The sequence below is a fragment of the Nycticebus coucang genome, chromosome 14, assembly GCF_027406575.1.
Source record: "Nycticebus coucang isolate mNycCou1 chromosome 14, mNycCou1.pri, whole genome shotgun sequence".
Lineage (NCBI taxonomy): Eukaryota > Metazoa > Chordata > Mammalia > Primates > Lorisidae > Nycticebus > Nycticebus coucang.
In genome coordinates, this window is record NC_069793.1 from 4,311,612 (window position 1) to 4,334,899 (window position 23,288).

At 55.9% G+C, this 23,288-nt stretch overlaps 2 protein-coding genes across 3 annotated transcripts; both read right to left on the reverse strand.

The window, feature by feature from the left end:
• Positions 1-112: 112 nt before the first annotated feature.
• On the reverse strand, positions 113-4,688 carry ACY3 (aminoacylase 3). 2 transcript variants are annotated; one of them, XM_053562529.1, is made up of 7 exons: positions 4,521-4,688; positions 3,744-4,078; positions 2,593-2,791; positions 2,196-2,289; positions 1,954-2,061; positions 1,664-1,773; positions 113-495 (listed from the first exon to the last, which is right to left on the reverse strand). In XM_053562529.1, the coding sequence occupies exons 2-7, from the start codon at positions 3,977-3,979 to the stop codon at positions 280-282; spliced, it is 963 nt and encodes a 320-aa protein (XP_053418504.1). In that variant the 5' UTR covers positions 3,980-4,078; positions 4,521-4,688; the 3' UTR covers positions 113-279. The 2 variants fall into 2 exon arrangements, with proteins under 2 accessions (XP_053418504.1, XP_053418503.1); XM_053562528.1 differs by having other exon boundaries at positions 3,744-4,082; positions 4,521-4,687.
• Positions 4,689-9,219: 4,531 nt separating this feature from the next.
• On the reverse strand, positions 9,220-18,286 carry LOC128565804 (aldehyde dehydrogenase family 3 member B2-like). The gene is made up of 10 exons (XM_053562535.1): positions 18,133-18,286; positions 13,680-13,842; positions 13,148-13,258; positions 12,844-12,964; positions 12,614-12,699; positions 12,423-12,504; positions 11,576-11,962; positions 10,720-10,886; positions 10,228-10,327; positions 9,220-10,019 (listed from the first exon to the last, which is right to left on the reverse strand). The coding sequence occupies exons 1-10, from the start codon at positions 18,189-18,191 to the stop codon at positions 9,835-9,837; spliced, it is 1,461 nt and encodes a 486-aa protein (XP_053418510.1). The 5' UTR covers positions 18,192-18,286; the 3' UTR covers positions 9,220-9,834.
• Between the last annotated feature and the right edge of the window lie 5,002 nt (positions 18,287-23,288).

Here is a 23,288-nt window from a genome sequence, read left to right on the forward strand (position 1 = left end):
CACATCTAAGGCTACACTGGCCAGATCTGCCTAGATCCTGTGGTGACACCTCCCCTCCATTCACTCCCCCACCCCCAGACAGGGGTCATGCAGGACAGAGGACACAACCATGGACCATATTTTCCATTTTGTAGAATGGGAAACTGAAGCCTGTGGTTAGGGGGCCTGGGCAAGGAATATGATGCACAGCAGGTGGCAAAAGGGGTCCTGAGCTCGGAACTGTGCCTCAGGACCCATTGTTCAGATGGAAAGGCTGAGGCCGGGCAAGTGTGGATTGAGTCAGGGACCTGGGGTGCAGGCAGAGGTCAGCGCAGGCAGAGCAGGCACAGAGACTGTGAGCTTCTTAGTCTGGAAGAACGCAATGCCCTTTTCATAATAGGCAGCCTCATTAATGAACACGGGGTACACAGTAGACTCTCCCTCATACAGCACATCCTCACCGCTGAACATCTGGAAGATGGGAGCACCAGGCTGCAGTGGCTCAAAGTCTTGGTCCTGGGAGGAGAGCCAAAGACCAAGGCTGCTGGGGGCCAATTTCCACCCTGACCCCCAGCTCAGCATCCAAGAGTGCCCCTCACTTGGGGACTTTTCCACCTCACTCTTCACTTCCTTAATCAATGTGTCGGGGGGTCTAGTAAGATACCAACCTGCTCTGTGTTTAGAAATGGAGACACCAGTCACCTTGAGAAGATGTCTGTCACCATGGGAATGGAGCTTAATGGTATGGACATGGATATCAAAGCCTGGGTTCGAATCTTTGCTAACATGTGTGTGACCTTGAGCAAGTCACTTCTCTGGTCCTCAGTTTTCTCATTTGTAAAATGGAGATCATAATATCTCCTCATATCATTCTGAGGCTTAAATTAAATAGGTTAATTGTAATTAAAACAGTATCTGGCATACAGTATGATATATTAATACTACTTTATGAAATAAATCTTAAAAGTATAGGAGAAAATATCCAAAAGGACTGTTATTACTTAACATCAGCAAGGTAAATGGGCTGGGCTTAAGACCCTCTAGCCCTTAATACTGAAAGGATGGTGCTCCCTCTACCATAATGTCATTACAAGCATTGCAAGTAAGATAACACCTCAAAACTTTAGGGAACAAAGGCCACCAGACTGCACAAGACTCTACTCAACAGCGACCTCGTGTGGCAACAAACAGAGCAGCAGCTAGTGGGCTGCCAGTTCTTCCCAGACACCCACCCCCAATGTGCAGAAACAGGATTGCTCAATCCGGGAACATTCAGGAAGGGAAGGCCTGGAGAGAGAGAGATATTGGACAACCTGCTAACAAGCATGAGGATGCTTGTGGAATCAATTGGAAAATAAGGAGAGAGCCCTGCATTTGCACCTTCAAGTAGGTAAATTGGGTCATGACTGCTCCACATCCCCTCCCTCCCTCCCTCTGCCTTCTGCAGCCAGGGGAAGCTTGCCCAGCTGTTGAGGAGCCCATTCATGTCCTCCACATGGGCTGTGAGGATCAGCCCCAAGTGCTAGGCCTGGGTATGGGGGATTCAGGGAAGGCAGTAGGAGCAGAGCAGGGGTGAAGGGCAGAGGTGCTGGTGACCTCTGGGTCTTGGTTCCTCTGGGCCTCAGTTTTCCCTGACAGCTCCTAAGGCTGTGACCCTGGAAGTCCCACCCCCCCACACACACACCTGCAGCCTAGGATGCACGGTGCCTGCCAGGTGCCCATCCTTTGTACGTGGGAAGTCCACGGTGCCCACGACACTATAGGCTTTCATCTCAAAGGCAGGAAAGGCTGTGCCTGCGTAGGAGGCTAGGTGTGGAGACTGGTCTCTCCATCCCGGCAAGGGGTCAGACGGGGCTGTCAGGGCCACTCAGGGCTGGGTCCCAGCCCATTTGTGAGCCTGGCTCCCTGACCCCTAAGCCAGGGCCAGGCCCACTCTCTCTGGAACTCAGTTTTGGCAATCCCCTTGGGTCTCACCCTGATTGAAGAGTTCGATGAAGTCCAGAACTGTGGCCACCAGGGCCTTCATCCGGGAGAAAAGGTCAGCCCGCAGCACACCCTGAGGCTGGGGGCCCAGCTCCAGGCCTCGGGATCAGAGGTGAGGGGTAAGGCCAGGGCCCAGGTGAGCTGTCGGGCCTCAGACCTGGGGCCCTGCTCAGAGAACCCCGCCCTTCCCTGTCTCTTGGCCCCGCTCACTTCCCCCTCAGGCCACAACCCACTTATTCCGTTCTTTGCCACAGAGCTCAGGCTGAAGCGCTCCTCCCCAGGCTGCTGGTACAGGAAGACCCGGCAGGTCAGCTCCGGGTTCTGCAGCTGAGGGTGAGAGGGCATTAGGGCCCCAGGCCTACTTGGGAGGGGAAACTGAGATGGAGCAGGGGAGCATGGAGGACGCACAAGGCACCATCCACCCTGGCCCAGTCTCCCTTTGTCCTCTGGCAGGGGAGCTGGGGTTCCAGAGGGCCTGGAGTACTTGTAGGTGGCAGATCATTGGAACCCGGGGAAACTAGGCCCAGGGAAGAGGGACGCTGTCCTCTCTGCCTCCCTCTCTCTGCCCTTTCCTTCCCTGCCTCCCCCTCTCTGACCCTGGGGGCTACATGCTGGGGGGGCTGGGGCCACCTGCAGGTGGTGGCACAGGTGCATGGCAAAGACGTCGTCGTTGTTAGTGTCGATGATGAGGCAGGTGCCCACGTTCGCTGTGGTATTGTGCAGATCGAGGACAAAGTCAAAGGCCTGGCTGGAGGCTTTGGGCCCCAGCAGCTGATTTAGCTCCCGGGCTCTTGTCACCTCGTATGGGTCATCTGGGCTGGCCTTCGCACTGCAGGGACAGGAATGGAGGATCCCGATGTCCGATGCCCGCAGTCTCAGTCAGTCTTCACTGATTAGCTGCCGGCAGGAGGCCCTGCAGGAGACACTCAGAGCAGAGCTAGGGAAAGCCTCTGGCTGTGCTCACTGCTGTTCAAGAGCCTCACTGGCTCCCAACTTCCCCATAAAGTTCAAGTCTCCAGCCTTCCTCTGACCCCCACCCACCTCTCCTGCTCTTATGCCAGCCACACCTGCTCTAGCCACACTGAGCACCATGCTGGTCTCACCTCTAGTGGATCAACTTCTCTTCACCTGGCTAACTTTTACTCACCCTTTGGGGTTGGCTGAGACATCACCTCCTCCAGGAAGCCTTCCCCACTGCTTTTGGCCAGGTTTCATGCTTTGTGTAGCCCCCCACACACATTTAGCCTCCTGGGTTGTAGTTGCTGGGTTCTTCCTCTGTTTCCCCATTCAGCTGAGGCTAACACCTTGGTACTGCCATTCTGTCACCCAAACCGGCCAGAGCCTGGCCTGGACATGGGGCTCAGTGAATGGCCCTTGATGGAAGCCATGAACAGCAGCTGGGACACACGCAGGCAACAGCCCATAGGCTGATCTGAAGGAAGCTCTGTGTCTGGGGAACCCGGAGGAGGGCTTGACCCAGCCTGCAGTCAGGAAGGGCTTTCTAGAGGAAAACCCAGCTATTTTTTTGTTGCAGTTCAGCCGGGGCCGGATTTGAACCCGCCACCCTTGGTATATGGGGCCGGCGCCTTACTGACTGAGCCACAGGCGCCGCCTGTGATCTGGCTTTCTGTGAACTTTCAGTTCCTGGGCAGCACTAGCATAGGGAGCACAAAAGCAAAGGTGGGGGAGGGGGCCGCCCTGCTGGGGGCGGGAGGGGAAGTTTCTGGTGTGGACTCAATGTTCTACTGCCTGGGCCGACCTGGTGGTGCGGGGGCACTCACGTGAGGAAGGTGCTGATAAAGGTGCGGTTGAGATCGCAGCCCACATAGCGGCGGCAGGTGGCTATGGCCGCCAGATTGGCCAGCACAGGCACGGCAGAGAAGCTGGGTCTCTGCAGCTCTCCAGGGGCCTGCAGCCAGTGCCTGACCAGGCAGACGCCAGACATCTCATTGCCATGGGTGCCCCCAGTCACAGCTACGCGGTGCAGGGGCTCGCAGGGCACAGGCCTTGAGCACATCCTGGTGTAGGGTGCAGCACCTCGGAGCGGGCCCAGTGCTCAGAGCTGGAATGGGCATGAGCTCGCCAGGGCCTGAGGAGTCCAAGCTGGTTAGGGCAGCTGTCTGTCACAAGGTGTTGCAATCAGACGGTGTCACTGACTGTCCCACCAGTACCCCCTGCAGCCCAGCTCAAGGTCACCCTCCACCCCAAGTTTCTCCACCTAGCGCCTGAAGTCCCTCCATTAGCACCTTCCTCTGAGTGTGCACACTGCCTCCTGGCCTTTCTCTGAGGAGACAATGCTCCTGCTCCTTTTAAGAGAAGTTTCTTTCTCATAAGTTGAGAAGAGGGGCCCAGGCATTTGGGCAGATGGAATCAGCAGGGCACACTTGCTATGCAAAGAGGAATATGCTCCTCAGGGAAACTGAGGCACCACATGGTGAGTGGAGAGTATCACAGGAGTTGGCTGTGGAGTGTCTGGTTCCAGGCGACCCATGCGCCCTCCTGGCCCTCCCATTTGCTCCCCTGAGCTGGTGCAGGGGCCTTAAGGAGGGGGCACTTACCCGCTGATTCAGGCCTAGGCCACCAGGGCTGGTGTCCACCTCCTAGACAGGCTGGAGATGTCCTGGGCGGGAAGTATTTGTGTCCAGTTGGAGGACAGCAGGGGGAGGGTTGGACAGGCTGAGGTCTATCTGGCCAAAGGTCAGAGTGCTGTCCCCTCCACCCCCGCCTGTCTTTACCCTACTCTCGACTTGCCTTCGCCACACCCATTGAGTCCAGGTCTAGCTGGCAGGTTCCTTTCCTTGCCCTTGGCCCCTCCTCTGGGCATAGGGACAGCCCCTCCTCCAGGGGCCAGGTAGGGCTCCTGCTGCGGAGCTGCACACACTTTGGAAAATTATTTGCAGGGTTTTTTTAAGGCAAGGAATGAAGACAGTCTCTCCTGAGGGGATTTTTGGACTGCTGGGTCAGGGACAGTTTACCACACAGGTAAACCTGGAGCCCTAGCCTTGTGTCCCAGGCTGAGTCCCCCCAGCTAGACGTATCCTTTCATTCTACTAGGTGGGCAACAGTAGGGTGGTGACTTGGTTATCGCCATCACCAGACCAGGCCACTGAAAGCTAATAGATAGCAAGGTGTGTACCTTGGTGACCACCCAGATGACAAGTCCCCCTCCTTCCACCAGCCCAGCAATGCACTTCTGTCCTTGCAGCTCAGAGGGCCCTGTTCACTCCTGGGTTGCCTTAACCTGAAGGTGAGCTATGGGGTCCAGTTTTATAGCTCTCTGATGCTTCAAACAGAATCTCAAAAATGCTTCATTAAGTATTTTTTGTCATTTTTAGGGACAGTATAACTCAAATGACTCAGTTGTTTGCTGAGGGAAGCAACTGTTAGGACCATTTTATAGATGTGGAAACTAAGGCTCTGACAGAATGCCCAAGGACACACAGAGCTCTGGAGGCAGGACTGGAACTGGAGCCCAGGGTGTCCCCTCTGCCCCACCCTCTCCCTGCTGCCTCTCAAGAGACATGCTGCCTCTGCACCCAGCCTTGGGGCCTGGCTTTCCTGCCAGGTTCAGGAGGAGCTGAGAACAGTCCAGAGGTCACTGAGGAGAGAGGCGAGGCCTGGGCCTCCCCACTGGCTCTCAGACCTCAGCCCTGTGCTGGATACCAGGCCCGCTAGCCTTGTGGGTTCTGAGTGGCCATGCTCCTGTAGGCTGACCTCTAAAGCCACCCAGATTACACTTGGTTCTTCATGTGGCCTGGGCTCTCCTGCCCTCCCCCATAGGGCTCTGTGAGCTCAGAGTGGGGTAATGGAGACTGTGGTTCATCTGGGACCCTGATAGAGTCACTGTAAAGGTGGGTGAAGTATGAGACTAGGACACCAGTATGGCCAGGCTCCCTAAGATCCCCGCCCCCGCCAGGCAATGGCCTCCTGGGCCCTGGAACCTCCACACAGGGTCCTAGAGGACCACTGCCTCCTCCACAGCCTGGAGGCAGCTGTCGTCAATGCAGTTCTACAGGTGTAGACTGAGGCTCCAGAGGCAGAAAGTCTTAGCCCAGGCCCCAGGAGCCTGTGTTCTGTCCAGTCCTGCTCTGCTCAGGGCTAGGCTCAGGCTTCCCTGCTTTGTGCTGCAGATTCATGCAAGGCCTGCTCAGCAGACCCGGTGTTCTCCCTTCCTGCCTGGAGGTGCTGGGCCCCAGGTCTGGAGGACAGCAGTGGGGGTGCTGGAAAGTTCCAGCCTCCCCATTTTGGTGGGTGTTTACAGATGGGGAGGGGGGTCAAGGGCAGATGCAGGAACTCCAAGAACAGTAGCCCCCAATCCAACAGAGTGTGCGTCCCCGTGTTCGTGTCTGCCTGTGTGAGGATGTGCATGCATCTGTGTTTGCAGGTACTGACAGCCATCCCGGTTACAGCAGTGTGAAGAGTCTGAGGGGGCAGAGCCCCACCTCTGAGCCCTAGAAGGGAGAGGGGCCTCCCCTGCCCTGACCGCTGAGCCCTGACAGGCTGTGTGGAGGGAGTGGGTACTCTCTGGGCCTTGGCTTCTGCCCATCTCCCTCCTGGTCACGGGCAGCTGCAAGGGGTGAGGGGCACAGGGCAGGCACAAGCCTGGAGACTGGGCAGCCTCTGGCATGAGTGAAGGCAAAGGACGGTACCACTGTGGGCGTCAGTGGGTCCAACTTCTTCACTGTGGTTGGAGAAACTGAGGCTGAGAAAGAGCTCAGAACCTAAGCCAGCTCACAAGTCTGTAAAATTGGCCCCACCCTCCTGATTGGCCCTGATCCCCCTCATTCCCTGCTCACCCCTCCTGCAGCCTCTCACTCTACATTGCCAAATGTCCCAACAGTTCCCCTCCCTGGTCTGCCCAGCACTCCATCCTTCTGGAAACTTTTGCTTCTTATAGCTTCAGAGAAAGGACACTGGCTGTCCTAGAGCTGTCAGAAACCCCGTGGCTCCCTCCTCTGTCTGTCCCCTTCAGATGCCTGAAGACACCATCTATCTGCTGGTGACTCTCAAATCCACATCCCAGACACAATTCATGCACCTCACTGCTCACCTGACACCCTCGCCTGGACAACGTCACACATGACGTTGGGGGAAGGCGGCAGACCAGGAAAGCACCGTCTGCCCACCCACCCTCTTCCACACACACGTCCTTCATTAACTCCCCCCCAGCCCCCGGCATGGTATGTGCCAACTCCTGCACACTGTGGACGCATCAGTGAACACAACCACGTAGCTGCTTTCACAGACCTCACTGTCCAGCAAACCAACTCATACTTGGGCGTAAGAGGCACAGATTCTAGTCCCCAGCACTTGGGGGTAATGAATGTGTCATTTCTTTATGTAGTCCTCCAGAGCACATTGAGGACCCCCAAGCCCCTCTCCAGTGTTGACTGGAAGTAGCCCCTTGGTCATCTGGTCATCCATGCCCTGCATGGTGTCAGGAAAGAATCCGGAATTTCTCTTGTGACCCTGATCAGGAGGCAGGGCTGGGCTCTGGTCCCTGGTGGCCTCCATCCTCATCATAACTGTCAGCTCCATGGTGGGTGCTATGGGCCAACCCACAGATCCTCCAGTACCTTCCCCGCAATCAGACCTGCATCCCCTAACCACACACCAGGCACAGATCCACCTGCACCATGTGCCTCTCCACCCTCTCCTCCCAGCCTGCTCCCCCACCCCTGCTCTCACAGGAGGAGGACTCACCCCATGTTGTCATTTCTCTTAACGGTCTACTCTAGATAGCAACCAATGTCTATGACCGAATCTGACGCCTGACTCCCTCTGGGACCCTGGGACCACCCCAAGCCTCATGGCAGCATGACATGTTGGGCAAGAAGAGACTGCGTCACCAAGGGCCAGACTGTATAACATGGCCCTGGGGATCTCTAGCATGTGTGTGGCCGAGGCCATCTCTGAAGCCAGGGCCTCGGTGCCCAAAGCTGGCTCAGTTGTACTCAAGTGGGGATCTCACTGGCGCAGGGCAGGTCCCTGTGAGGATGGGTCTGGTGAGGTTGGAACCCTCGTGAGGAAGGGATCTCCAGTGAAGGTGGCCCCAGACACGTGCAAACCCATTGACTGCTCACATCACCTCTAAGAGACAAGTAGGGTCTTCATCCTGCAAGATAAATGTACGCCTAAAAAGAAACTCAGGGCTGGGTTCAGTGGCTCACACCTGTAATCCTAGCAGTCTGGGAGGCCGAGGCAGGAGGATTGTTTGAGGCCAAGAGTTCAAGACCACACTGAGCAACAAGGCATCGCTACAAAAAATAGAACAGTTAGTTGAGCATGGTGGTGGGCGCCTGTAGTCTCAGCTGCTCTCTTAACCTGAGGCTGAGGCAGGAGGATCACTCGAACCCAGGAGTTTCGGGCTACAGTGAGGTATGATGACACCACTGTACTCCAGCGCAGGCAACAAAGCAAGATTCTGTCTCCCAAAAAAACAAATAAGAAAGAAAGAAAAAGAAAAGGAAGGAAGGAGAGAGGGAGGGAGGGAGGGAATGAAAGAAAGAAAAGGAAAGGAAAGGGTGGCACCCATAGCTCAGTGGGCGAGTGCCCACCACGCACACTGTGGCTGGGGGGTTCAAACCTGGCCTGGGCCAGTTAAAACAACAATGACAACTGCAACAACAAAAAATAGCCAGACGTTGTGGTGGGCGCCTCTAATCCCAGCTACTCGGGAGGCTGAGGCAAGAGAATCGCTTGAGCCCAAGAGTTGGAGGTTGCTGTGAGCTGTGACGCCACGGCACTATAGCTAGGGTGACAGCTTGAGACTCTGTCTCAAAAAAAAAGGAAAGGAAAGGTGGTGCCTGTGACTCAACGGAGTAGGGCACCGGCCCCATATGCCAGAGGTGGAGGGTTCAAACCCAGCCCTGGCCAAAAACTGCAAAAAAAAAAAAAGGAAAGGAAAGAAAGCACCAAAGAAACACAGACTCTCCAGAGCAGACAGGTTTATTTGGGGACAAGCCGAGAACTGCTACCCAGCCTGTATGTGCAATGACAGATCATAGGCATATGGGGGGGGTGGGTCATAGCAAAGGAGAAGCTTTTAAAGACAAAGAGCTCCTGTGAGCTGCTTTGCAATAAGGTCCACAGGTGGCAGGCTCACTACAGGGGTTGGCATTTATGCATCGTGGAGACAGAGCTATTAGGTAGGTGTCCTTGTGGGGCCACCTTTCCCGGACACTGTACTCTCAAGAAAGCTCCTGTGACCTGTCCCCTTAATGGCCCTCATTTTAAGTCCTGTGGTGGGCATGTGTGCCTGAAGCCTTCTTCACAGCCTCCCCTGCCTCCATTTTGTTAGATTTGACATAAGTGACCTCATTTTCGTTCTGGCAACTTTCACATAGGGAAATTGAGGCTTGAGGAAGTCAAGGGACCCGTCACCCAGCAGGGCTGCAGCAGAAAAGCATTGCAGACCCAAGCTTTCTGGGTGGAAGGGGCTGCTGTGGGTAAGTGTGGGGCACTGTGAGCCACGGGTGCTACAGAGACCATCTGGGCTGTGGGGAGGTCCCTGGAGGACAGAGCAGCGAGCAGAGACCAGCAGGGGCTCAAGGCTCTCTAAGCCATTGGTGTTGCTGCGTTGAAGCAGATGGGGCCCTGTCTTTGTTCAGTGTCTGGGACCGTCAGCCATGACCATGACAGAGAGAGCAAAGGCTGGAATTGGGGTGGGCTGATGGGGACGCTTGTCACATTTCATGGCCTCTTGGCCTCCCTTGAGCAGCCCTCCAGGGTAGTAGCCAGAACCTGCTTCTCAGCCCCCTTCACATGGCTCTGGCCCAGCAACCTGAGGCCCCGAGACTCTAGGGTCTGGAGAAGCCATGAGGACGCGGGTGGGCCAGAGCGCCCCGGCTCCCTGCCGTGACCCGCCGGGCCTCACAGGAGGGTGCATGTCCAGGAGCCCACCGCCCACCTCAAAAGCTGCTGGCTCCGGTCGGTGTAAGGCGGGTAGCGAAGGTCATTGAGCTTCTCCAGGCCTGGGTGGGAGAGCAGGCAGGCGCGGTGGTGGGAGAAGGTGTCGAAGGAGAACTTGCCGTGGTACCTGCCCATCCCGCTGTTCCCTGCATGGGCACAGGAAGTGAGGGCCGAGGCGGGGCGGCTCCCTGCCAGGAGCTGACAGTGGCAGGGAGCTCGGAGACAGCCAGGCCATCCGAAGAGCCTCTGGCACAGAGGGAAACTGAGGCCTTGAGAGGCCCAGAGCCGGGACAGTGAGGGAAGGGACTTCCTGGAGATGGGGACTGGGTATCTAGGAGGAGGGCAGCGACTCACCCACTCCCCCTAGCGGCAGGGATGGTAGCAACATGTAGATGAAGCCCTCGTTGCCTGCGAAATTTCCGCTGCTGGTACGATCCAGCATCTGGTTCACCACCTGGGGGACCGGTGGGCTCCAGTCATCTGGGAAGGGGCCTTGAGCCTGGACATCCCACGGGGAAGGGAGAGGGGTCCTAGCATCTCCGATGGCTGTTCCTTCTCCACCCTCTACCAAGCTTCCATCTCCCCCCAAGCCCTTCCTAGGGGACAGCACCTTCCCAGTGATGTTGTCAGGACAGACACTGCCAGCCACATGCCTATCAGATTTCAACCCTGCTAAGTCCCTCCACAGCACCTTATGCAGGATGCAGGATGCAGTTGTACCAGGTGACCTGGATTATAGTCACACTTGAGGCATCTGCTGCCCTGAAGCCCTCCAAGAAGGGCTGTGGAAAGGGTGGCCAATGTGCCCCTCTCAGCCCCCGTTGGCCCCAACCCGCTGAGCCCCACCTGGCAGCTGTTGGAGAAGGCGTACAGGGCCAGAGGCTTCTCCCGCCGGGTGATGAAGTCGATGGCCTTGTCCAGGCTGCGCACGTTCACGATGGGCAGGATGGGCCCAAAGATCTCCTCCTGCATCACCGGCTCTGTCTCCTGAACATCCACGAGCACCGTGGGGGCTGCAGGCACAGGGACAGTTCAGCCCTGGAGCCACCGCCAGGACCCGACCTCCCTAGGAATCCAGTCTGTGGAACTCTGGACCTGACTTCCCAGGACTCCAGGCTTGAGGGGCTCCTAGAGAGGAAAATCTCCCAGAGCCCCCAAGAAAGGGACCGTGGGAGCTTCTCCAGGCTGGTAGCCTGTGGGGCCCAGAGAATCCCCCAACTTTGGTCTCATAATTAGGGGTGATGGGAACTTAGAACCATGGAGTCCAAGGTAACAGCACCCAGAATGTTCAAGCCACAGTGTCACCGTGAACTGCGGAGCCACATGGACCCAGGAGGCTGGAAAGCTCAGGACGGGGCCATCAGAGTTTAGAATCTGGGAATTATAAGCCAATAGACTGTGGGGTCACAGCCTTTTGGGACAGAGATGATGGGAAGGGAGTTTAGAGTCTTAGCATCCTGGACCCCTGGGGTGTGAGCGCAGTGAATCCAGAGATGTGCGAACTTTATTTGGAATCGCAGTGTCATAGGCTGAGGACCAGCACCACAGGAGCGTTAGCACCAGGGATCATGGCAGTGAGAAGTGGGCTCAGGGCTGGGCTCTTTTCAGGTGGGCCAAGATTTCTGGCTCAGGCTCAGGATCTTGGCTCAGGCTCGTGGCCCAGCCCAGGCCCCTCCAGCATGGCAAGGTGAGTGGGACCCACCAATGTAGCGCTCACTCTCGTCGCTCTGGCCACCGATAGCCACACGGCCACAACCCAGCAGTGCCTGCAGCCGCTGGAAGTGCTTCTGGTTGATGATGCGGCCCAGGTTTGGGGAGCTCTGGGGGTCATCGCCATAGAAGCGGGTGATGGCGCTCTGCAGGGCGGGCAGCAGGCGCTCCTGCGTTTCAGGGCTGCACAGGATGTAGTCAGGAGCCACACAGGTCTGGCCAGCGTTGAAGTAGCGGAACCAGGCCACACGGTTGGCCACTGTCTGTGGGTCGCAGTTGTCGTCCACGTAGCAGGGGTTCTTACCCCCCAGCTCCAGAGTGACGGGTGTCAGATGCTTGGCGGCAGCGGTCATGACGATCCTGCCCACACGAGGGCTTCCTGGGTGTGGGTAGAAACCACAGTGTCCCTTTAATCACGCGGACCAGGTGGGGTGGCCTGGGGCTCTGCACCTCCTGGACAGGTGGTGGCCACGACCATCTTGCCTACACTTGGGCTCTACAGGGGCGTGATAAGCATTGGTCAGATGGTCTAGGCACCTGATTCCTGGTCCCTTCCTTTCCACAGGGACCCTCCTCGGGCTAAGTCCTGGGCTGCCCCATCCACCTCTCCCTGCCGATTCTGCCTCACCCACAGGGATCTGCCTGCAGCCCGGCCACCCCAGGATCCTTTCTCTCCAAGACTGTATGGGTATGGCCTGCCCAGGACGGCTGCCATTTGCAACAGCCCCAGCTCTCCATATGCCCCACACCAGCCACGGCCTCTTCTCTCCCTACTCAGCCTTCCCTACTCTGTTCCCTTCTGTCCCCTCCCTGTAAGACCCAGGCAGAGCCACCCTCACCTGTGAAGAGGATGTAGTCGAACTTGTGCTCCAGCAGCTTCCCGGTCTCCTGGGGCCCACCCAGCACCACAGCAAAGCAGCTCTGCAAGGCGGACAGATGGCTCAGGGGCCAGCTAGGGACAGGGGACCTCTTCAGCTAGCAGGGCAGGGTATGGGGACACCAGGTGCTGCTGGGGCAGGGCCACCCTCACCTGGTCCAGGTACTGGGGCAGCACCTCAGCCAGGACCTTCTCTGTGCCCTTGCTGACTTCTGATGGCTTCAGCACCACGCAGTTCCCTGCAAGGGCAGGTGAGGAAGTCGTGAGGGAGGCCAGGCCCCCATGCTCACCCAGGGCTGGGCTCAGAGGCCTCACGTGCATGGGCCTCTGAAGGTAGTCTTTGGGAAAGGCAGTGGCTAGGAAGACGGGGGCCCTCTCCTCACCTGCAGCCAGGGCGCCCACCAAGGGCACCAGCGTCAGGTTCAGGGGGTAGTTCCAGGGGGCGATGATGAGCACCAGGCCGAAGGGCTCCTTCCGGATGAAGGCCGAGTCCAGTTTCGTGATCTGGGGTGCAGGGTGGACAGTGAGCCTCCCTCCTAGGATCCCCCCAGAACCTACTCCCTACACATGGGGTCCCAGTTCCCTGCATGACAGAACCCAGAAGAAGACGAGGTCTTGAGAAAGTCAGTGATCAGCCAGGGCAGGAAGGAGCCTATTCCCGATTCTCCCGCCACCAGCAGGACTCACCACATTGGTGGCAGCCGGCTTGTTCTTCATCCAGGCCTGAAGGTTCCTGAGGGCCAGGTCCACCTCATTCTGGCAGATAATGAGTTCCGATATGTCTGCTTCAAAGGCCGACTGTGGGGGAGAAGTTTGGGGGAGTCAGGCCATGGCCAGGCAAGAATAGTCACCCCTCCAGAGACAGTCCCTACAGTGCCACAGCTGTCCTGTGGAAGCCACACACAAGCCAGGAGCCAGGCCCTGGTGCCCACTACAATTCTGATCTGCCACTTCCTGGATGTGTGCCCTCAGGCATGGGACATAATCCCTGAGTGCCTCAGTTTCCCCATTTGTAACACAGAATCAGCAATCGAACCTGCCTGACAGGATGGCTGTGGGTGTTCACGAGTTAATGTATGGAGCCTGTCACACTCCACTTGCCAGGGGAGGTTGTGTTAACTACATGGAATCAAACTGGGCACACAACCAGTCATCTTGGAGGGCACAGACCCCCTCGGCAAGGACAGGTACACCCCTGCCTGGAGTCCCCCATGCCCACCTTGCACAGGTCCTGGGCCAGTGCATCCTGCAGTAGCTGCTTGTTGTCCTGAAGGAAGCGGCTCAGGCTCCTGAGCTGTGCAGCCCGGAACTTGGCTGGCCGTGTGCGCCCCGCAGCAAAAGCCTCCCGCAGCCGCTGCAGCGTGTCCTCAAAGGGATCCATCCTGCAAGAGGGGTCAGCATGGACTGGACGGCCGGAGCTGCCCCTGATTACAGGCGTTCCCACTCCTGCCTGCACCTGTGGGGGCTCATGGACACCCCTGTCAGGTACACACGCTGGGACCCACTAGGGGGACCCCACAGGGGCCAGGGGCTGCTTGTGACCCTCTACTCACCTGCCTCCCCATCATACTCGTGGGGGAGGGCCCTAGGCTCGGCCTCCTGGCACCTAAGTGGGCTGCAGCCCTCCTCCCCTGGTGCCCAGCACATCCACACCTCACGTGACCCTGGCCACCCAGCATCTGTACTCCTCTCCCATGGACACACACACTCACCTGCATCAGCTCCTGGCCACCCCCACACAGACCACCCAGGCCATGTGCACAGTTGCTGAGCATGCCTCTCCCTAGACTAAACCAGGGATTCAGGGGGCTCTGAGGACTCAGAGCTTTGGGGTATTAGATGGGGAAACTGAGGCCTGAGGTTGGCCACAAGGGAACACGCATCTGGTACCCTAGTGCTGAAGAGGGTTTAGTGCTTGCTCTGGGGTAAGGGTGGCCCTCAGCTTGTCCTAGAAGCAGGGTCTCAAGCAGAATCAGAGAATGTTCCGAGGACATAGGTGGGAGGAGAGGGCAGGTTGGCAGAGCTGGGACTGCCCTGGGGAGCCCCACCACGCCAGGGACAATTGGAGGAGGACTGCCAAGACCCGGGACAAGGGGGTATTTCTGAGCACCCAGCCCAGGGCGGCAAATGGGGTGCAGATCCTGTGTGTCTCTGCACCATGCATGTTCACACATTTGCACGTTTGTGTGTCTTGTCTCTGTACATGTGTGTTTGTGTGTATCCAAGTGTGACAGCATGGGGACATGGGCAGTCTTTAGCCTTCAGCAATGTGCCACAGGGCCAGGCCCAGTACCTCTGGCATTGGCGGTGGGAGTGAGCAGTGAGCGGGGCTCAGCATCTCCTCGGTGCCCTGGAGGCTGGTGGCCCCATCTGCACCTGTCCACCATTAGTCACTCTACTCTTGTGTGAGGTGGGACCAGCACTTCCTCATGGACAGGGCCTGCTGACCTGACTGCCGTGGTCACTGTTCTTATGAATGATAAGACAAAGACTGCAGCTGGTCCCCGGCTCAGTGGTAGTCCCAGCCTGAGCACATGCTCCAACAGGAACCCACGGAGTCCTTTCCAGTCACACCTGCAGAGTCACGTCTCTCCCTTTGGCACCCTCCACCCCACCCCACTCACAGCCTGCCCCTGCCCTGAGGGCCTGGAGGAGGATGAAGCATACAGCTGGTGCTCAGCAAAGACCTGACCACTGGCTATGCTCAACCCTTGTCTTGGGCTGGAAGAGGCCCTGGGTTGTGCCAGACCTGAGGATGCTCACCCAGGTTCTGCCCCAGAGAGTGAATGGAGGGCAAAGTGAAATGGTCCTTGGCCCCACGGGACAATGGGCCATTCCCTGGGTGTGCTTCCTGGAGGACCTGGGCTGGGTGGGGCTGCCTAGGTCCCTTCTGGCAGCTGGTGAAGTTCCAGGCTCCGGGCTGCAGAGCCCCACCCCACCACTCTGCCTGCAATGCCAGTGTCACTGTCACTGGCTCTCCCCCAGCTTTTCCTACTGGGGCTTTTTTTTTTTTCTTTTGAGACCGTCTCACTCAGTTGCCCAAGCTAGAGTGCCATGGCATCACAGCTCACAGCAACCTCAAACTCTAGGGCTCAAGCAATCCTCTTACCTCAGCCTCCTGAGTACTTGGGATGGCACTATAGGTGCCCACCACATGCCCAGCTAGTTTTTCTATTCTTTTAGTAGAGACGAGGTCCTACTCGTGCTCAGGCTGGTCTCAAGGTCAAGCAATTCACCCACCTCAGCCTCCCAGAGTGCCAGGATTACAGGCATAAGCCACCATACCTAGGCCCTTGCCAAGGCTTTAAGCAGTTCCTGTTCACATCAGCCCAGCTCTAACTTCTTCCATGGCTCCCTAGTAGAGCTGTCTCGGCCCTAATTCAGGGCCCAAGGCCGAGAAGCTATGGCACACAGGTGTCCTCATGTCTATCCCAGGACCCTGGCCCCAGCTCAGTTGCACCTTTCCCAGGTGAGACGGATGGGGAGGTGACGTGGAGGACCTCTGCTCTTTCTCAAAAGTCATCACCTGTGTCCTCACTTGTACACACCTGGTACTCAATAGAGTAACCAAGGAGCCAGCGGCGTCTGCTTGACAAATGAGGAGAGAGATGGGGCTGAGGTCTCACAGCCTCTTCAGGGGCTGGATCTGGACCTTGGCCCTGTCTCTCACCCTAGGCCAGGTGTCCTCAAACTGCGGCCTGCGGGCCACATGAAGCAGTGTGAATTGTATTTGTTCCCACTTTGTTTTTTACTTCAAAATAAGATATGTGCAGTGTGCATAGGAATTTGTTCATAGTTGTTTTTTTTTAAACTATAGTCCGGCCCTCTAACCATCTGAGGGACAGTGAACTGGCCCCCTGTTTAAAAAGTTTGAGGACGCCTGCCCTAGGTACTGTCTTGCCTCGCCTGACCATGGTGTAGGAGGGGTCCCAGCACTCACTAGTGTGGGGCCGGCTCAGCAGGAGGCGAGCACCCCAGTCTTAGCCAGCACTCTTGGTGCTCACATCCAGATGCAGAACAATGAGACTGAGAATAATATAATTGTGAACGTGATCAGCACACCACGGGCACCTTCCAGAGGTGGGCCGAGACCCCCAGCCGGCTCCAACTACACTGCGTGATGGTAGGACAGGGCCTCTTGGAGGGCAGGAGCTCTGTACAGAGGGACCAGTATGTGCAAAGGCCCTGTGGGGCAGATTTAGAGAACTAGAGAACTGGGATTCATCCTGCAGGCAGTGGACTCACCCTGAGAGGCCAGAGAAAAGTAAACCTATGTTTGGAGCCAAGTGCTCTCAGCTATAGGCACACACAGCATCTTGTTAAAGCCTGATGAGATTGTTACCACCCCATTCAAAAGATGAGGAAACTGAGGCTCCAGGAGGCAACTTGATGTGCCTTCCTCACAGCTGCTAAATGACGGGTTCAATCCTGGTTCGTGTGGCCCCCCACATTCCTCTCCCAACCAACATTGTGACCATGTGCTTGCCAACCAATGTGTGCTCTGTGCTTTTTTTTTTTTTTTTAAATACAAAGTCTCACTCTGTCACCCAGGCTGGAGTGCAGTGGCATGATTACAATTATAGCTCACTGCAGCCTCAAATTCCTGGGCTCAAGTGATCCTCTTAAATCATCTCCCTGAGTAACTGGGACTACAGGCACATGCCACCACACTCGGCTAATTTTAAAATTTTTTGTAGAGATCGTGGGGGGGGGGGTGTCTTGCTATGTTGCCCAGGCTAGTCTTGAACTCCTGGCCTCATGCAAACCTCTCACTTCCCAAAGTGCTGAGATAACAGATGTGAGCCCCTATACCCAGATGCCCCTCAATTTTGTCTTCCCAACATCTGTAACGTTGATATTTTGTACGAGAATATAGTATTTTTGGCTTGGCGCCTGTAGCTCAAGCGGCTAAGGTGCCAGCCACGTACACCAGAGCTGGCAGGTTCAAATCTAGCCCAGGCCTGCCAAACAGCAATGACAACTACAACCAAAAATGGCTGGGCATTGCAGTGGGTAGTCCCAGCTGAGGCTGGGAGGCTGGGAGGCTGAGGCAAGAGAATCTCTTAAGCCCAAGAGTTGGAGGTTACTGTGAGCTGTGATGCCAGGGCACTCTACCCAGGGTGACAGCTTGAGGTTCTGTCCCCCCCCCCAAAAAATATGGTATTTCTGGAATCAGAAATGAGAGATGAATACTGCTTTTAAAACCTGAAACCTAAGACTCAGCTCTGGCCTCACCACTAAGTGCCCCCCTTCCCGAACCTGACTCCCCAAAACATCCCAGTTGCACCCTGGTGACCCCCACTGAGTCCCTGGTGGGGGTCAATGAGGCTGCCTCCTCCCCCAGCCTGGGAGCCCCTCCTATCCACCTCCGGGGTTCTTGGGGAACATGTCTCATCTCTGAGGCTGCTTCCTGGGAGCCTCCACAGGGGAAAGTGAGGCTTAGACAGGACAAGTGACCTGTGCCCAAGGTCAGAGCAGGAAGGATTAGTGCCTCCCCACCCTGAGTGTGGTCCATGCCCACGGCTGTACCCTGCAGCCCCAAGCCCCTCGGCAGTCTCACCCCTTTACCCTCTCCAGGGTCCCACATCCTGTCCCCAAGCTGCTGCCCCCACCCAGTGCATTTTACCCTAAGGCCCCTCACTTGATCCCCCGCTCCCAGCAGCCCCACATACCCCAGGGTGGGCTCCGGCCCCAGGTCCTCTGCCACACCTTTGCTCCCTTTCCCAGACATTCTGCCTCCGAATGAGTGGACTCTGCTCCTACCTTGGCTCAGCCCTGCCTCTGCCCACTGCTGGTGCTCTAGAAGCCTGGCAGCCCAGCACCTCTCACCCCATGCCCATGCCTGGCAATGGAGAAATGTCTGGGTTACCCAACAAGCATGGGCGGGGCAGCATCTCCCAAAACCCACACCTACCCCTTCTTTACTGCCAAGAGCTGCAGCTCTATCCACCCCCACAGCTGGCCTGGGAACAGGTCTGACAACCTGTCTGAGGCTGCTCCAGCGTGGCTGCTGGGGTGGGCTGGCAGAGAGTCACAGTATAAGGAGGAAAATCCCCCAGGTGGGTTACAGGATGGAAATACCAGCTGGATCTTGGCAGCAGATGCTGCCTCCTCCAGGAAGCCTTCATGAGTCCCCCAGCCAGCAGTGCTCATTTCCCACGGCCCACCCAGGGTCCCTGAGCTAAATCCTCATCCACCCCCACACTCTAGGGAGTGCAGGTCAAGACCAGCAACAGCGGCGCCTTCATTTCCACTCTCCTAAGCGGTGATAGCTGCAGGGAGGCCTCGATGGGAAGGGCACCTGTGGCTGCAGAGTGACATGTCACTCGCTTGTTCGTTTATTCTCCTGTTTGCTGAATGATCCTGAGCAAGTTACTCAACCTCTCTGAGCAGTAGCAATAGCACTTAATTGTCATGGTTCTTGAGAGGATGACGCAGGAGATAGGGGAGCTGAGCAGTCACAGCTCCTGCCACAAAGTCAGCTCTCTTTGTCCACTGCTCACATTCCCACACGTCTCTAGCAAGCACCTCCTAGGTCCTGGGAGCAGAGTGAGCTCAGGCGCAGCCACGGCCCCTCACTGCTCGCCCCCTTCCCTGAGACTGCTGAGCAGGCCCTGCTGAGGGCTGTGGAGAGGGCTCATTGGCAGCATGTTCAGCCCCTGGAGGCAGGTGGGAGTCTGACCTCATCCCTGGTCATGACTGGAGCCACAGCCAACTACAAAATCCTGGTCCCCAATCCTTGGTAGTTAAAGATGTAAATGCCAATGTGACACCAGGAAGGGACCGCAGGGGTTGGGGAGGAGGACCTACAGGGCTGATTGAGACCTGTGTAAGAACATGGAGTATTCTCGCCACCTCCAAGCCAGTGAATTGCACTTTAAGTGGGCGGACCACGTGGTACAGGGATTCTATCTCAATGAACTGTTTTTCAAAATAACTGAATTGACAAGAAACCTGATAGCCTCAATAAATCAATGTCAGTAGCACCTTGTAAACGTGAAATGAAATCATTGTCAGGTACCCCGTCACACTTTGCAGGGGTTTCCTGAGGCTGCTGTAACAAATGATCACAAGTTAAGTGGCTGAAAACAGCAGAGATTGATTCTCTCATGGTTCTCGAGGCACAAGTTCAAAAATAAGGCATAGGCAGGTCTGTGTTCCCTATGAAGGCCCGGGGGGGACCCGCCTTGCCTCTTCCAGCTTCAGGTGGCCGCTGGCATTCCTTGGCTGGCAGCCACATCACTGGTCTCTGCCTCCATCTGCACAGGCCTAATCTCCTGCCTCTCTCCTGCAACACTGGTGATTGAATTTGGGGTTCACACAGATAGTCCAGGGCAATCTCCCCATCTCAAGATCCTTAACTTAATCACACTTGCAAAGACTCTTTCTGTAAATGAAGTCACACTCCCAGGTTCTAGGGGTTAGGAAGTGGAAAGATCTTCAGGCTTCATTAGCAGACAACCAGAGAACAAAAGCCACTTGCTTTGTCACCCCTGGGGAATATTGGATCATATTTCCCAAAAGAATGTATCTGAATCATGAGTAAACTTTTGCTAAACACCTGCTCAGTGGCAGGACACACAGTGGGACCAGCTGTATCTAGCCCCTCCCTTGCTGTACAAGCTGATATAAGATAATGGGTAGGGAGAGGCTGAAGAGGCCATGTCTGAGCTGTCCTCAAAGGGCCAAATGAGTCAGTCATTTGCAACTAGAAGGGAAGACAGGATGTGGAGGAACAGGTCTGGAAGCAGTAAGGAGGCCACTCTTGCACCACAATGAGCCAGGGAAGGGGAAGGGACAGACCAGGAGCTTCTCGGAAGTGAAGAGAGGAGTTAGGGTTTAATTCCAAGAGCAGAAGGAAATCACAGGGGTCCACACAAGTTCAGAGTTTCATGTTTGAGGGACTGTCTGGGAGGGACAGGGCAGGGACACAGTTGGAGCCCACTGGGGTCATCTGGGCCAGAGGACAGAGCTCAGGCCAGCACATTGGCTGTGTGGGCGTGGGAGCAGCCCCTTAGGAGCTTTCCAGGCGGAACCTGGAGAATGTGAGCTGGAATAGAGGCCAGGGCTGGAGCCTGAGGAGAAGGAGGAATCAGGCAGGCTGTGTGTTTTAGGTGTAGTGAAGGGTGGATGGAGGGATGCCACTCCTGAGACAGGGGCCCCACACTGCAGGAGAAGGGGGCCCAAGTCCTGTCTGGACAGAGGTGTTGGCAACAGGTACCCAGAAGCCATGGAGCAGGTGCTGGGAACATGAGTCAGGGGCTTAGGAGAGTGTTGGCTAGAACATGAATTAGGGAGCTGTGATCTCATAGGGGTTTATTTGTTTGTTTGTTGGTTGGTTTTTGGTTTGTTTTTTTTTTTGAGACACAGGCTCACTTTGTCGCCCTCAGTAGAGTGCCATGCATCATAGCTCATAGCAACCTCTAACTCTTGAGCTCAAGTGATCCTTGTGTCTCAGCCTTCCAAGTAGCTAGACTATAGGCGCCCACCACAATGCCCAGCTATTATTAGAGATGAGGTCTCACTCTTTCTCAGGCTGGTCTCAAACCCATGAGCTTGGGCAATCCACCTGCCTTGGCCTCCCAGAGTGCTGGGATTACAGGTGTGATCACACCCAGCAGACAGGTCATCTTTAATCTCATGGGGCTGGAGGAGGTCACCAGTGTGCCTGGAAGGAGTGACAAAGAGTGACAATATATAGAGGAGCATATAGGCAGCAAATGGGGCAGCCAGAGACACAGTGAGACAGGACCAATGGCCTTGGCAGGTGTTGTTGACACGGACAGGTCAGGGAGAAGCTGCCACGGTGTGAGTTGAGGGCAAGTGGACACAGGGTAAGGAAAGCTGCTGCCCAGATCACAGCTTCTCAGCCCAGACGGATACCTGGCTCACCTGCGAGCCTATGAGATGTAGCTGCTTAGCCAGTAGGTCCAGGTGGGGCCAGGAACCAAGCGCCCTCCACATGCCCTCAGGTACTACTGCTGGCCTGGGAACCACACCGGCAGGAGCAGCATCAGGGCCGGGGTCACTCCACCTCAGCACAGGTGGCCTTGGAGCCTGTGTCACTCTTTGTCACTCTGTCGTGAGCATTGTAGGCTGTCCTAAGGTACACCTCCCCAGTTACAACAAATAAAAATGTCTCTAGGCACTGCCAGATGTCTCCTGGGGAGAGGGTTGAAAACCCTGGTTCTTCCAAGGAGCTCTACCGCTAAAGAGATGCAGAGAATGGGGTGACGGCTGTGAGAGGGGTGGGGTCGAGCAGGAAGGTCAATGGCACTTATGTGGCACTTACAGGGATGAACCCAGGTGGTTAGAGGTGGTGGAAGGAGGCACAGCATGTGGGTGAGGGGGAGGCTTGGAAGGGGAGGGATGGTTTTCCTCTGGGGATGTCAGTGTTCTCCATGAAGTAACCACCAGCTGAGAGTTTGGGAGGAAGCAGGTTGGTGTAGCCGTTCCAAGGAGGGGAGTAGTGGGCTGAATTATGCCTCTGAGATTTGGCCGTGACCCTCCAGTGAGATCTGACAAATAACTATGAACTGAATTGTGCCCCCCCACATACACCCAATTCAGATGTTGACATCCTAACTCCCACAAAGGTCTTGGAAGAGAGTTCTGGTTTGATGAGGTCATCAGTGTGGGCCCCCACAATGGGATTAGTGCCCTTATAAAGAGAGACACCAGAGAACTTGCTGGGCCCTCCTGCCACGTGAGGACACAGTCTGCAAGCCAGGAAGACAGGCCTCACCAGGAATCAACCAACCCTGTTGGATTTGATCTTGGGACTTCCCAGCCTCCAGAACCTTGAGAAACAAACTCTGTTGTTTAAGCGGCCCAGTCTGTGGTGCTTCACATGGCAGCCTGAGCTAATATACAGAGCCACACTGAGGCTGAGGCTTGGGAAAAGGGACTATCAGTTCCTGGGGGAGGTAGGGGAGAGGGACAGGATGTTTTGATTTCACGAGGTTGCTGGTAGGTCGGTATGGGACCAGGTGTAATCTTTCTGGAAACTTAACATCATCTTTGATAACTAAAGCCTGTGTGTCCTCCTCATTCCCAAGGACCCAGCAAGGTGACAGAGAAGTGAGGAGCCACAGCAGGGTGAGAGAAGAAAGCACATCCCTCACACCATGGTACAGTCATGGTGACCAAGAGAGCTGTGGTCCCAGAGCAGGAGGCTACTCCTAGACCTGTGCATTGAGAAGAAGCCCTCAGCTATGATGACCCTGGGCCCAAATGGCCAAAATCTCAGGATTCCTGTCTGGGGGTTTAGGGCTGCCTCATCTCAGCCCTGGCAAAAGCTAGGACCCTTGGAAATATATAATCTTGGTCCAATCTAAGCCACTCTGAATTTCAGAATACAGAGAACCCTAGGATTTAGGACATGTGGAATCTTCTTTCTTTTTTTTTTTTTTTAGAGACAGAGTCTCACTTTGTCACCCTCAGTACAGTGCTATGGCATCATAGCTCACAGCAACCTCCAGCTCTTGGGCCTAGGCGATTCTCTTGCCTCAGCCTCCCAAGTAGCTGGAACTACAGGCATCCACCACAACACCCAGCTATGTTGTTGTTGCAGTTTGGCCGGGGTTGGGTTCAAACCCGCCACCCTCAGTATATGGGGCCAGCACCTTACTCACCGAGCCACAGGCGCCGCCCTCTTCTTTTTTTTTCTTTATGCCTTATGCAGTAATTCAGGTAGAGAAAAAAATATAAAGGAAAATGCACAAACACCCCTGTATACACTTTCCAGCTTTGTCAGATCTTAGCATTGCTTTATTTGAGTCAGATTATTTCTAAAATGCAGAATATTCTATTGTCTTCAGTGCCTCCA

Excerpts from the sequence above, each read along its gene's own strand:
- ACY3 (XM_053562529.1), bottom strand. The coding sequence starts at position 3,979 with ATGTGCTCAAGGCCTGTGCCCTGCGAGCCCCTGCACCGCGTAGCTGTG. Across the intron at positions 2,792-3,743 it reads TTTATCAGCACCTTCCTCAC|TGCGAAGGCCAGCCCAGATG; the intron begins GTGAGTGCCCCC and ends CTGTCCCTGCAG. Across the intron at positions 2,290-2,592 it reads ACCTGTGCCACCACCTGCAG|CTGCAGAACCCGGAGCTGAC; the intron begins GTGGCCCCAGCC and ends TCTCACCCTCAG.
- LOC128565804 (XM_053562535.1), bottom strand. The coding sequence starts at position 18,191 with ATGTCTGGGAAAGGGAGCAAAGGTGTGGCAGAGGACCTGGGGCCGGAG. Across the intron at positions 13,843-18,132 it reads GGGCCGGAGCCCACCCTGGG|GATGGATCCCTTTGAGGACA; the intron begins GTATGTGGGGCT and ends CCCCTCTTGCAG. Across the intron at positions 12,700-12,843 it reads GGTGGGCGCCCTGGCTGCAG|GGAACTGCGTGGTGCTGAAG; the intron begins GTGAGGAGAGGG and ends CTGCCCTTGCAG.